A 12,889-nucleotide genomic window follows, 5' to 3' on the forward strand; every position below is an offset into this window, starting at 1 on the left:
AGATATCTGTATGGTGACAAAATTGGCAGTTGACTGTAAATTATTAAGTGCTGAAAGAAATCCGTTAAACTTCGATTGCATGATAAATACACACCTGGAAATGGAAAAAAGAACACATTGACACCGGTGTGTCAGACCCACCATACTTGCTCCGGACACTGCGAGAGGGCTGTACAAGCAATGATCACACGCACAACACAGCGGACACACCAGGAACCGCGGTGTTGGCCGTCGAATGGCGCTAGCTGCGCAGCATTTGTGCACCGGCGCCGTCAGTGTCAGCCAGTTTGCCGTGGCATACGGAGCTCCATCGCAGTCTTTAACACTGGTAGCATGCCGCGACAGCGTGGACGTGAACCGTATGTGCAGTTGACGGACTTTGAGCGAGGGCGTATAGTGGGCATGCGGGAGGCCGGGTGGACGTACCGCCGAATTGCTCAACACGTGGGGCGTGAGGTCTCCACAGTACATCGATGTTGTCGCCAGTGGTCGGCGGAAGGTGCACGTGCCCGTCGACCTGGGACCGGACCGCAGCGACGCACGGATGCACGCCAAGACCGTAGGATCCTACGCAGTGCCGTAGGGGACCGCACCGCCACTTCCCAGCAAATTAGGGACACTGTTGCTCCTGGGGTATCGGCGAGGACCATTCGCAACCGTCTCCATGAAGCTGAGCTACGGTCCCGCACACCGTTAGGCCGTCTTCCGCTCACGCCCCAACATCGTGCAGCCCGCCTCCAGTGGTGTCGCGACAGGCGTGAATGGAGGGACGAATGGAGACGTGTCGTCTTCAGCGATGAGAGTCGCTTCTGCCTTGGTGCCAATGATGGTCGTATGCGTGTTTGGCGCCGTGCAGGTGAGCGCCACAATCAGGACTGCATACGACCGAGGCACACAGGGCCAACACCCGGCATCATGGTGTGGGGAGCGATCTCCTGCACTGGCCGTACACCACTGGTGGTCGTCGAGGGGACACTGAATAGTGCACGGTACATCCAAACCGTCATCGAACCCATCGTTCTACCATTCCTAGACCGGCAAGGGAACTTGCTGTTCCAACAGGACAATGCACGTCCGCTTGTATCCCGTGCCACCCAACGTGCTCTAGAAGGTGTAAGTCAACTACCCTGGCCAGCAAGATCTCCGGATCTGTCTCCCATTGAGCATGTTTGGGACTGGATGAAGCGTCGTCTCACGCGGTCTGCACGTCCAGCACGAACGCTGGTCCAACTGAGGCGCCAGGTGGAAATGGCATGGCACGCCGTTCCACAGGACTACATCCGGCATCTCTACGATCGTCTCCATGGGAGAATAGCAGCCTGCATTGCTGCGAAAGGTGGATATACACTGTACTAGTGCCGACATTGTGCATGCTCTGTTGTCTGAGTCTATGTGCCTGTGGTTCTGTCAGTGTGATCATGTGATGTATCTGACCCCAGGAATGTGTCAATAAAGTTTCCCCTTCCTGGGACAATGAATTCACGGTGTTCTTATTTCAATTTCCAGGAGTGTAAATGAAATCTAAAGGCCGTAAATTCAACTAAATACCTAGAAACTACAATTATGAACAATTGAAATTGGAAAGAAGACACAGAAAATATTGTGGGGAAAATGAACCAAAGGCTGAGTGCTATTGGCAGAACACTCAGAAGATGCAACGGCTCCACTAGAGAGCCTACCTGCACTACTCCTGTCCGTTCTCTTTTGGATTACTGCGGAGCGGTTGGGGATTCTTACCAGATAGGATTAACGGAGTACACTGAGAAAGTTCAAAGAAGGGCTGCGCGTTTTGTATTATCAACAAATAACAGAGAGAGTGTCACGGGCATGATACAGGGTTTGGTGTGGAAATCATTAAAACAATAGCCTTTTTCGTTGCGGCGGGATCTTCTCACGCAATTTCAGTCACCAACTTTCTCCCCTGAATTCGAAAATATTTTGTTGGCCCCAACCTACGTAGGGGGAAACGATCATCATAATACAGTAAGAAAATCAGAGCTCGTATGGAAAGATACAGGCCTTCTTTTTCCCGTGCGCTGTTCAAGACTGGGATAACAGAGAATGAGTGTGTAGATGGTTCGATGAACCTCGGCCAGGCACTTAAGTGTGATTTGCAGAGTAGCCATATATATGAAGATGTAGATGTAGAACCTCGTGATGGCTGTGTCCCAGTGCAAACTCACAAGGGAACTGTCCATTCCGACATGTCAAAACCTACCCGCAATCTTTTTATACAGGTCGAATACAACGAAAGAAACACAATATCAGAATTTTAGCTGCTAAGACACACTGCAAGTATTGGAAAGCTATTGAAATTCGCCAAATTCCTAGCTCGTCAGGAGGCAGGAGAAATGTACACTCCTGACATAGCTGTAGCCTACAGCGCATGCGCATCATAGCGGACATATCCTCGATTGACGGCACATCGGTAAACAGATAACACGGCACAAAGCGATCGTAATTTTTAAAGCGAATTTCAGATACCATTAATAGTTTCTCTGACACAACTGTTTACAGTTACTATTTTCTCGAATTTGCAACTCATTTAATATCCATAATAATTACCAGTTGCCTTTGCGTTACTGGTAATTGTTAATAATGGAGATAAAACCGAATTAATTTTCTTTGTAATTTCTTGGCTTATGCTTGCTAATAGTATCTGTCTTTATGCAGGTTCAGGAGTTTCACGGTAATGTGGAATCCAGTTGATGTCTTCAACCTCGCAAAGATAAAATATGAATGAAGCAATATGAAATCGACAGCACCTACTTCTCCTGAAGACCAACATACATGATATTTATTGATTAATTTCTTGGACATTCACACCAATGATGTCGGCATTTCGTAAGAAATTATAGTAACATTAGAAGAAACAGGAAATAACTCGGCCGATTGCATGAATTGTGGCTCAAACGATGATTTTTGTGCTAATTTAGGTCAAGAAGGAAAATAGAGTACCTTCCAAGTTGAAAGAAAGCATGTACTTTAAGAGCTTTCGCTGACAAAGGAAAGACTGTAAATTTTTTGGTTTAATGAGGAAGAAAACGCTTAAACGTATGCAGTGTGCAAAGCCAGTTTATTTTCGTTAAATATGAACACGAATTGTATAAACGGAAGAAAGATTTACACAAAGTATAAAATATGCGCCAAAATAAAACTCGCAGAAGTGTGGTATAAAAACAATTCAAAAAGCTTACAACTGCTCTTGAGAGTCAATAGATCATTACTGAGGGAGATGTACTAGACTGGGCACTCTGAATTGTAAATGAGAAGAATATTACTGATTTCCAGTCTCCTTCAACCTGGTTAAACAGATTCAGGAAATTATATGGAAATGGAAGTCGTAAAATTACGAAGTTCACCTAAAGTAAACCTGTAGTGCAGCTGTCATTTATAGGTAATAGTACAGAGAAATTCAAAGCAGAGTTGAAGATGGAGCTTCTTGTTATCCCCAAAAGGCTGCATATAAAGACAATCAGTCAAGTTTCATGCAAACTGAACTTTATCATTTCGAGCGGAAAAAAAGACAGTCACTTGCGCAGACGAAAAATGTTATGATACATTCGGATACAACAATTCCAGTGATTGGTATCAGTGAATTGCTGTTCCCACAACTTTATCTCTGACTTAAGGAACATAAAGGCAAGTTAGCACCAAAATTTAATAAAAATAATGACTGTTTACCTGTAAAAGTCTTGTAACCGATGTAGCAAAATCTATAAAAATTAGAGAGAATGATTTTCAATGGTACATTTGCTTTTAATGGACTATTGGCCTGGGCATCACGACATCTCTATCTTTCGCAGGATCACCAAAAGACTGTTAATATAATCTGGATTCTAGCAAGAACTAATAGTTTGAATCACCCTCTTGATACAGTATTTCAGCATTGTAAACATTTTTCCAGACAATTGTTGGACAAAATAATTTCCAATTGTTCTTTGTCACTTCAAGTCTATCAGCAGAACAGTATTCTTAAACTTCAGTCATTTCTGCTCTGTCAGTTTGCTTCGCCACATTTTACGAATTTGATCACGTATGCTTGGTATGAAGCACAATATGCACAACGACGGCCACGACCATTTCTTACTCTTTCCCAGTTCTCTCTAAATAAACCTAATAATTACTGTGAAGTGTCTGAAAGCATTAATTTTTCTTACATCAAGTGTGCATGGTGTAACGAAAATACTGTTTTCGTCATCCAAAAGAAAGTACTCATTTTTGTGACGACAACAGGAAATAAACAAGGAAATGTTTCATTGTTGTCAAAATATACATTATTGAAAGAAATTATGATAAGAACTGTACTATAGGAACGGTTGTCAAATATTTAATGACAACAAATAAATGTTCCGGTTGATGGATGTCGTCGGTAACAACAAAATACACTGCTTTGATTTTCTTTCGTCTCCTTGTCACTTGTGTAACAATTACGATAGCAACAGCTTAACTACAGATATGAACTGCAAGTTATCAACAGTAATAAAGTGAGACATTTTTTGTATGGTTTAAGTGATTAAAATTCACTTGTGTGCTATATGGACTTCGTGTAATGTCCACATGTGACGACTACGTCTGCTTATTCACCGACTCGAGCTCTATGCGGGAAGGCCGTTCAGACCGCTGCTAGAAAAGGTTCTTCGTGCGGCAAAAATGAATAAATGTAACTATTTTTGAAAATACTTGCAGTGAGCCCGAAAAACTAAAATTTTGACCCTGCGTTTTTTTCGATGTATTCAACCTGCTTGAAAGTGCATTATAATTTCCGTTTACATGTACATTCAAATTTACACAGTTTATTTTATACAGGGTGTCCCATTTATCTTGACCACCCTAAATAACTCTTCGTCAAGATGCAAATTACAAAATGTTTCAAGCAAAAGTTCTTTAGCCGTCAGGAGGACATCAATCAGCATGGTTGCCTTCGTTGTAGCTTCGTGTTTTACAAAGATATGAACAGCGGTATGACTTTTTTAAATTGCACCCTGCGTTTCTTATTCGGTAATTCATTTCCTCTCCTAAAGACATATTCAATAATATATCACAGTGTACCATTCACTGAAACACAAACACGACGTGAACGCAAGACACTATGTGCTGGACATCCATCGTGTTTCTTAGCGGCACTTCATCCAGAAGAGGAGGAAGATTCCGTCTGAAGAAGTTGGCATACGCTGTGCTGTTTAGACTACCATTGTAGTACCAAGCATCCCACACCAGACGTTATCCCTCCACGTGTCTAAGACATCGTGGCTGTCGCTGGACCAATAATGCGTGTTCCTTGTATTTACCTGTCCTTTGTTTGAGAAGGAATATTCATCGGTAAATAGAACATTGGAGAAAAAGTTCGGGTTGGCAAGTATTTACTGCTGTGTCCATTGACAGAACTGTACACGATTCTGCAATTCTAGATGTAGGTGTCCATGGTAAGTATGGAACCGGTGATGTGTAAGAATACGATGTACACTGGTTCTACGAATGTCATTCTCGTGTTCAAGCTGTTGTGTGCTCACATGTGGATTCATAGCAACGGAAGCGAGATCAGTAACATCGGCAGCTTCGTCTGTGCGAGTGCTACGACGATTGCGTTTTCGTGGGTTGAAACTTCCCGTTTCCTGAAGCGTCGCAACAAGACGAGAAAACATCCGTCGGGAAGGTGGGTTCTTGTCAGGATATCGCTCTCTGTACAGTTCCGCTGCCTGTGTAGCATTTCGCCTACCTTCAACAAGAACAACAACAATAAAAGAAACGTTACGTCGATGCAGTTTGTAGGAAGGGCAGCCTTTATTGTATGGCTACTCTACACAGCAGTATTTAGAAGGACTAAACTACTGCACTAAATGTACCCGTACATAAGAAAACAGTATTGCAATTAGTGTTCTACTAACTTACATTCTCCATACATGAGTAGCATTTCTACCTTGTCTTCGTTGGTGTACGTTCTACACACACAACTATTCAACTGACGATGGTTGACGGAATGACGGGTGTGCATACTACTTATGTTTACATTTGTCCTCTACCAAAGTCAGCACATGGATGTGTTCCATTACCCCGAGAACCTGCACTAAGCGCTGGGAGCATCAAAGTCAGTGTTGTGTTATGTAATTAATAACGTTGTTGTTCAGTTAATGGTACACTGTGATACATTTTTGAATAGGTCTTTAGGAGAGGAAATGAATTACCAAATAAAAAATATAGGGTGCCGTTTGAAAAAGTCATATCGCTGTTCATATCTTTGTGAAAACCGAGCTACAACAAAGGAAATCATGCTGATTGATGTCCTCCGGACAGATAAAGAACATTTGCTTGAAACCTTTTGTAATTTGCATCTGGACAAACAGTTTTTTAGGGTGGTGAAGATAAATGGGACACCCTGTATACTCCGAGCCTTACTGTCAGGCGAGCCTTCTTGTCTGACAGATAAAAATAGTTTTATAAAATATAATTTGATATTCATGTTCTGTAGTGCGTTTTGCTACTGCTGATGTATCCTCAAGCACTTTCTGTTTTCCCCGCAATGAGTTTTACAACAGATATTTTGAATAACGTGTGTTGTCGATGCGTATTACAATGTTGCCTCAGAAAGCTTTTTCTTTCATTTCTACCTGGAATTCTAGTCACCCTCCATTATATCATCATCACTGTCATCATCATCATTATCATCATCATTGTCATCATCATCAACATCCTCATAATCTTCATCATCACCGTCTTCTTCAAGGATTAAGCCTTTTGGACTGTTCCGCCTCAGAATCGTTCACTTCATGTCTTTACAATATGTCGAACGCTTTACTTTCCTATTGAATTATATGGTATTGCAGCTTCAGCTATCCTATAACTACAAAAACTTTGTACATGGTACGTCCGATTGACTGCATTTTTCACTGGTAGTTCTAATGGCTTCTACAATTAATTTCTGTCTTATAATGGTGTTTCTTTTATTGTCCTGTAACGAATATCCAGCTTCAGCGCGGAGGATCATCATCTCTATCGCAACTGATCAGATGAAATGGTCCAACTTTCGCTACATACAACAGCAAAGGCAGGACTATTAGTTTGTAAAGTTGAATTAACTTTTTTTCACTGTTTTAGTGTACGTAGTATGGAGTCACAGAAATATCTGAATCCAGCCAATCGTAGCTCTACATCAACTGACTGAGAAAGTTTAAAATTCCACCCAAGACATTTAAACTCTCTAACTTTTTCATTGTTTGATTCACCTATAAAGTTTTGTCTCTTACGGGTTTCAATCATTGAAATGCCATCTCTTTCGTTTTATTTGTCAATATTCTCATTCCGTATTTTGGGGCAATATGTCTCAGTTTGTGTACGGCAGCGTCAAACTTTTCTTCAGATTCTTCTATTATAAGACGATCATCAGCGATAAGAAGCGTTATGAAATTAAAATTATCACTTGTTAATGTGTCATACAACGTAGTCCACCATTTATGAATGATGTAGATACAAACAATGAAAATAGTGGGGGACACAGAGAATCCTTCTGTAACTTTCGATTAATGTAGACAGATTCTGTTCCATTTCTTACAGTACGGATTCTTATTTTGTTACTTTTGTGAGATAAATTGCAGTAACCGGATTTGCTCCTACATCCTTTAGTGATGCCAGTAGCATTCCGTTTTACCTCCATTACAAAAGCCTTGTTTCAGATGCTTTTTCTGCGTCAATACAAAACAAAACAGTAGCACAGTTTCGCAAATTAACTCGAATTGCGTGCCGATCAGGGGGAATGGGCAAATGGAATGACCACGCACCCCAAGAAAGCGTTCCCCGCTTTCGCACAGAGGACGATTTCTCTCGGTACATGGGGCGCCATTCTTAGTAATCACGGTTGTGGAAGCGGACGTTGCAGCCTATGCCAATCAGCATTCCATTGTCTCTGATCTTGCATTCTTTGTAGTCGGAAGAGTGGGTGATACGGGCTTCAGAGGAACAGCCGCGAGGGAACGTACGCACGCACACAGACCTGTGCACTGCACTTAAAATATCCCGTGGAAGAACACGACACTATACTTCCATATATACTATGTTTTCGTATTAAGGTGAGGGTAAGCGAATCCGTAATATAAAGCTAGGTTGTCCCTGACATCTAGAGGTGTCATATTTAATGGTGAGTCACAAGATTCTTTTCAAAATTTGCGTGTACTGCCGCGCCGTATTATGAAACACATAAATGCTACAATATTGAAGTCACCGAAGTTTCACCCTTATCGCAGGCCCTCAGTCTATACCCTGAAGAAGGCCACCACAAATTCGGTTGTTTGAAAATTTTAAAATTTAATTATTTTTTTAAGATGAGACGGCGGTACAACCAAAAAGATTTTAATGGGATTTACGTCGGCCGCGGAAGCCTGCGTATTTAAATCACAGGATTTTTCTTTATGTCCTCTTGACAATTTCCACCACAGAGCAGCAATTTATCGAACGGAATTTTTCTAGGAATACTTAACGATCACCCATTCTGTAGTTTTCTGTATGAAGTCATGTTACGAGACACAGTGACCTAACTCTGTTTATGCATCTCAAATGAAGAATAAATATTCGTGCCAGAAAGAGAACTCGCATTTGGAGTCCCTGCTGTTAGCGAGCCTTCACCTTCCTATTCCGCTATCCAATGACTGCTCGTGGCCACGCCCAAATTCTCAGTGGGAGTAGATGTTCTCTCCAAAAGTGCTCATTTTATCGTGATTTCAGCCTCAGCTGCAGATTCATTACATGATTATCAATTTCCTCTAGATATGAAAATTAGCAGAATACAGACAGCCATACTACCTCAGACTTGCTACAGAATTTCACAAAGACTAATAAAAATTTACGTCCGACATCTAGGTGAGTTGTTAGTGTAGATATCTGCCATCTGGAGGACCTGGGGTCCATTCATACTGCTGACAGAGATTTTTTCCTTGTTCGGAGGGCTGGAACGGAGTCCAAAAAGCCTCGTGATATCAATTAAACAGTATCTTGAATGAAAAGTTGAAATTTATTTTTGAAATTCAATTTAACAGTAATAGGTACTGATATCCTACCTAAGACGACATATGAACATTTGTGCCGAATTGGGACTCGAACCCGGATTTCCCGCTTCTAATATGCGGACGCCTTACCAGTTAGGTTATCCCAGCCTGCTCCCTGGAACGATCGTATCTTCCAAAAGTCACAAATTTATAATTTCTTCTCATAGATTATTATTTCAATTACGCACACTCGAATATCTCATGATTACTGTGCTGTTTCTCTCTCTCTCTCTCTCTCTCTCTCTCTCTCTCTCTCACACTCTCTCTCTCTGTCTTTTCACTATCGTTGTTATTTTCGTCACAGTTCCGTGTTAGTTTTATATACATTTATTTTTGATGATGAACTACAGTTCAGCTTAACTGTAATAGATAAAGGTTTACTATCTAAAACGTCATATGAAAATTTCGTGCTGCAGTAGGACTCGAACATGGATTCCCGCTTTTACCCCTTACTGCAGCGTCATCCTATGAGCGAGGTGCCAAAGCAAGGTTGGTACCTAGCAACGAAATCACAAGAGAAGATAGTCTCTGCAAGCAGCATCGAAGAATGAGCGATATCGGGGTAGCCAAGCCCAGAAACGTTTCATAACTCCGCCGCAATTGCCGCTTACGGCCGAGCGCATTACAGCTCAGCTCAGTCCGCGATCATCGACAAAGGCGACAGCATCGTCTGCTAGCAGGCCAGCTGTGTCATCAGTTTACAGTTATAGTTAAATGTACTCTTAGTGACAGACTTGTGCCGTATACTGTCTGCATCGAATTATACGTTAATGTTCAGAGACAGCTGTAACTATTCGTGATATACCTGTAGGAATGGACTATAAATGGTTAAGTAATTTTTCCTATCTTTGTTGTCATCAAGTGGACTAATGTATCATGTGTTACAACATTCAGTCGACTTCCTACCGGAGCAAAGTTAAGAACCCCCCATTGTACGAGGAGCGTTCAATATTTAATGCAACATATTTTTTGCTGAAAGCAGATTGCTTTTATCCAGGATTTCAGTACACCATATTTTTCACCACTCTTTTGGCTACAAAATCATATTTTCAACGAAATCTGCTTTCAACTCGACGGCCTTACGTCGCCCTAATGCGGGATCCTGTATGCCCAAATGCTGCCACTTTACTGGTCGATGTCGGAGCCAACGTCTTGCAGCATCAATAACCTCCCTCGTAACGTGCAAGCAATTGCTCACAGATGGTCCTTCGTTGCTCTTTATGATCTTCTGTTAGGATGGAAGGAACATAGCGGGCACATTGCTTTGAGTACCCAAACTGGACTAGTGTGTCAGCGGTATCAACAGATACGTCCAGCTGTGCAGCGAGGTGATTGTGATCCGTCGATCGCCTCGAATGAGAGTGTCCGCACGTTCCAACATTGCGGAAGTCACAGCTGTGTACGGCCGGCAGGCACGCGGGAGACCGCACAGGTTAACGCGGCCTTTTTGCGATGATGACAGACGCTCACCCAACGAATCACCGCGCTTTTGTTCACTGCTAGGTCTCCGTAGACATTCTGCAAGACCCTATGAATATTTGCGATGCTCTGGTTTTCCGCCAAAAGAAATTCAGTGACAGCTTCTCCGTTACAGATGCCATTTTGAAGGCTACGTATAGCTCCGCTACCTATCGGAACTTCCTGAATTGTAGGGTCTGAAGAGGTAATATTCCACAATGTTCCACAACAAATTCCTCACTTTTTACAGCCGAAACTGGCCGAGAAAAAAGGTGTTGCATTTACTTACTGAACGCCTCTAGTATCAAAGAGTGTATTTTCGTCTGGTACAGCGCTTATGCTACCCGATCATGCTCCGCGCATGTCACGCATTTATCTATTTCTTCTCATGTGTCATTAAGAAATTGATAGATGTATGCTAAATAGAATTTAGGGTCGAGCTGAGAAGAGTGCTCGGATAGCCTAAGGTAGGCGACCACTCGTGATAAGCGAGACGTCTGTGTTCGGGCCCCCAGTCCGGCAGATATTTTCATAAGTACCTATAACAGTTAAGCTGAATCTCAGGTACTAATATCAATATTTGAAACTGTAGTTCCCCGTCAAGTAGAAATATGATTGAGAATTAGCGTCTCCAATGTTTGTAAAGCTGATAATGGCCAGGAAAGCAGTGTGCTGACCCATATCCGTCAGTATTGCGTTCATATGACACCACTGGTCGAGGATGACACATAGGTCGCTCGAACCTGATTGGGCAGTCCCGCCCAGAACTCCGAGCTTGCTGTCACTGTACAGGACACAATAGAATAACTACTATATCTAAACTACTCAAATAAAGCGGCCAGTGCAGCGGTGCTTCTCGTCGCTTTGCTGCCATAATTTATAGCGTAACATTTGTGGTAATACATACGTGTCTGTTGTTGTTAATAAACATATTTGGAACGTCGTAGTGATTGGCTGACTTTCCGTAATAGTTTTTGGCACTGTGGACACTACACTCGTAATCTGGATGAGCAGTATTCAAATACGTCATCCACCTTTCAGATATATGTGGATTTCATAAACTCGTAAGGCGTGTCTGGCTCTGAGTCCGTTAAGAGGGATGTTCGGCCACCCATAGTAAAGTTCTTCCAATTGGACGCTTCCTTAGCGACTCGCGCGCCCTGAACCTATTCCAAGGGGACCAATTTGAAATCTGAACCACGTGTCCTTCGTGGCATATCTTCACATCATTCACAGACGTAACGTAAGAGCAATCTGAAAAACGCGTGTCTGACCGGAATTCGATTCTGTCACGATACTGTCTCCAGGCTCGCAGACCATCAAGCCCTGCTGTCGATCTCATAGATCACAAAAGATGAATGGTCACATATTTAACTAAAATGGGCCATATTATCATCTTTCTCCCCTTTCTCTAGAATTGAACTACTGTTGGGCCTCAAATCATACGTTAATCCTATCTCGATTGACAGATAACGAACACACCAGGCAGCAATTCCTTCTGCTGAACTGTTGTTGACGGCCTGTCCTACACTCACATAGCAACAAGACAACACTCCATACGGTATGTTCTCTGGAATGTAAGCACTTTCTCCACAGACTCGTCACTATTTGAAAACGTGTGGGACTTTGCCATTATTGTCACAACTTCCAGTGTCTTCCTTTATCATTATGAAATTGCTTTTAACTGAAACAGAGCGCACAAAATATGAAACGGGAGGTATCCACTAGCATGAAAATATGTATCGGATATAACGAGAGCAAAAACTGACTTACCTGCTGACCTCTTCCAAACTGTGCAGGTAGTCGATGGCATCTGACGTGTTCTGGACTCGTTTCACAGCCTCCACGTGGAATGACCCGCGGCCAGGACGCAGGCTCTGGAAGATCTGCTGTAGTCTCAGCAGACCTGCAGGCATAATTGTCAGGTTCCTTATAGTATGTCCCAGTACCATTTATACATTATTATCCATAGAAACAAATACATATAGATCCTTTGTTTCAGTAGTTATACTTAATGTTAAATGGGACAACACTATCCGTTTCGTAAGTGTTAAGCTTACCTAGGGTCTTAGCGTGCTCGCAGTGTCTAGTCTTTCTACAATATTATTCTTGAAGAATCAAGTTTGCCAAGATCGCTAGTATTTTTTTTTTACTGTACCGGTTTCGACAGATCTACGCTGACGCCATCGTGTCTTGTAACATTATTAGATGTCCGTGCTTTTTACAACACTGGAAGTCACATAGCGACGCTGCGTCAAATTGTAATAAAAAGAGGTAAGCAACACCAGCATGTCACAAGTAAAATAGCACACAATCAAAACATACATGGTGTGTTGAAGTTCCAGCATACGTTATCCTTAGTGTATGCTGGAAAATAATCACCACCAGTTATCCTA

General features: G+C 42.3%; 1 protein-coding gene across 1 annotated transcript in view; it reads right to left on the reverse strand.

Moving 5' to 3' along the window:
- The window catches only part of LOC126260569 (glutamate receptor 1-like), a 1,252,588-nt gene that overhangs the window by 438,289 nt on the left and 801,410 nt on the right, over window positions 1-12,889 (reverse strand). Inside the window, exon 5 of the mRNA XM_049957904.1 lies at window positions 12,267-12,399. Within this exon, the coding sequence (XP_049813861.1) occupies window positions 12,267-12,399 (133 nt within the window). The remainder of the gene's footprint in view (window positions 1-12,266; window positions 12,400-12,889) is intronic.

Source organism: Schistocerca nitens, chromosome 5 (assembly GCF_023898315.1).
Source record: "Schistocerca nitens isolate TAMUIC-IGC-003100 chromosome 5, iqSchNite1.1, whole genome shotgun sequence".
Lineage (NCBI taxonomy): Eukaryota > Metazoa > Arthropoda > Insecta > Orthoptera > Acrididae > Schistocerca > Schistocerca nitens.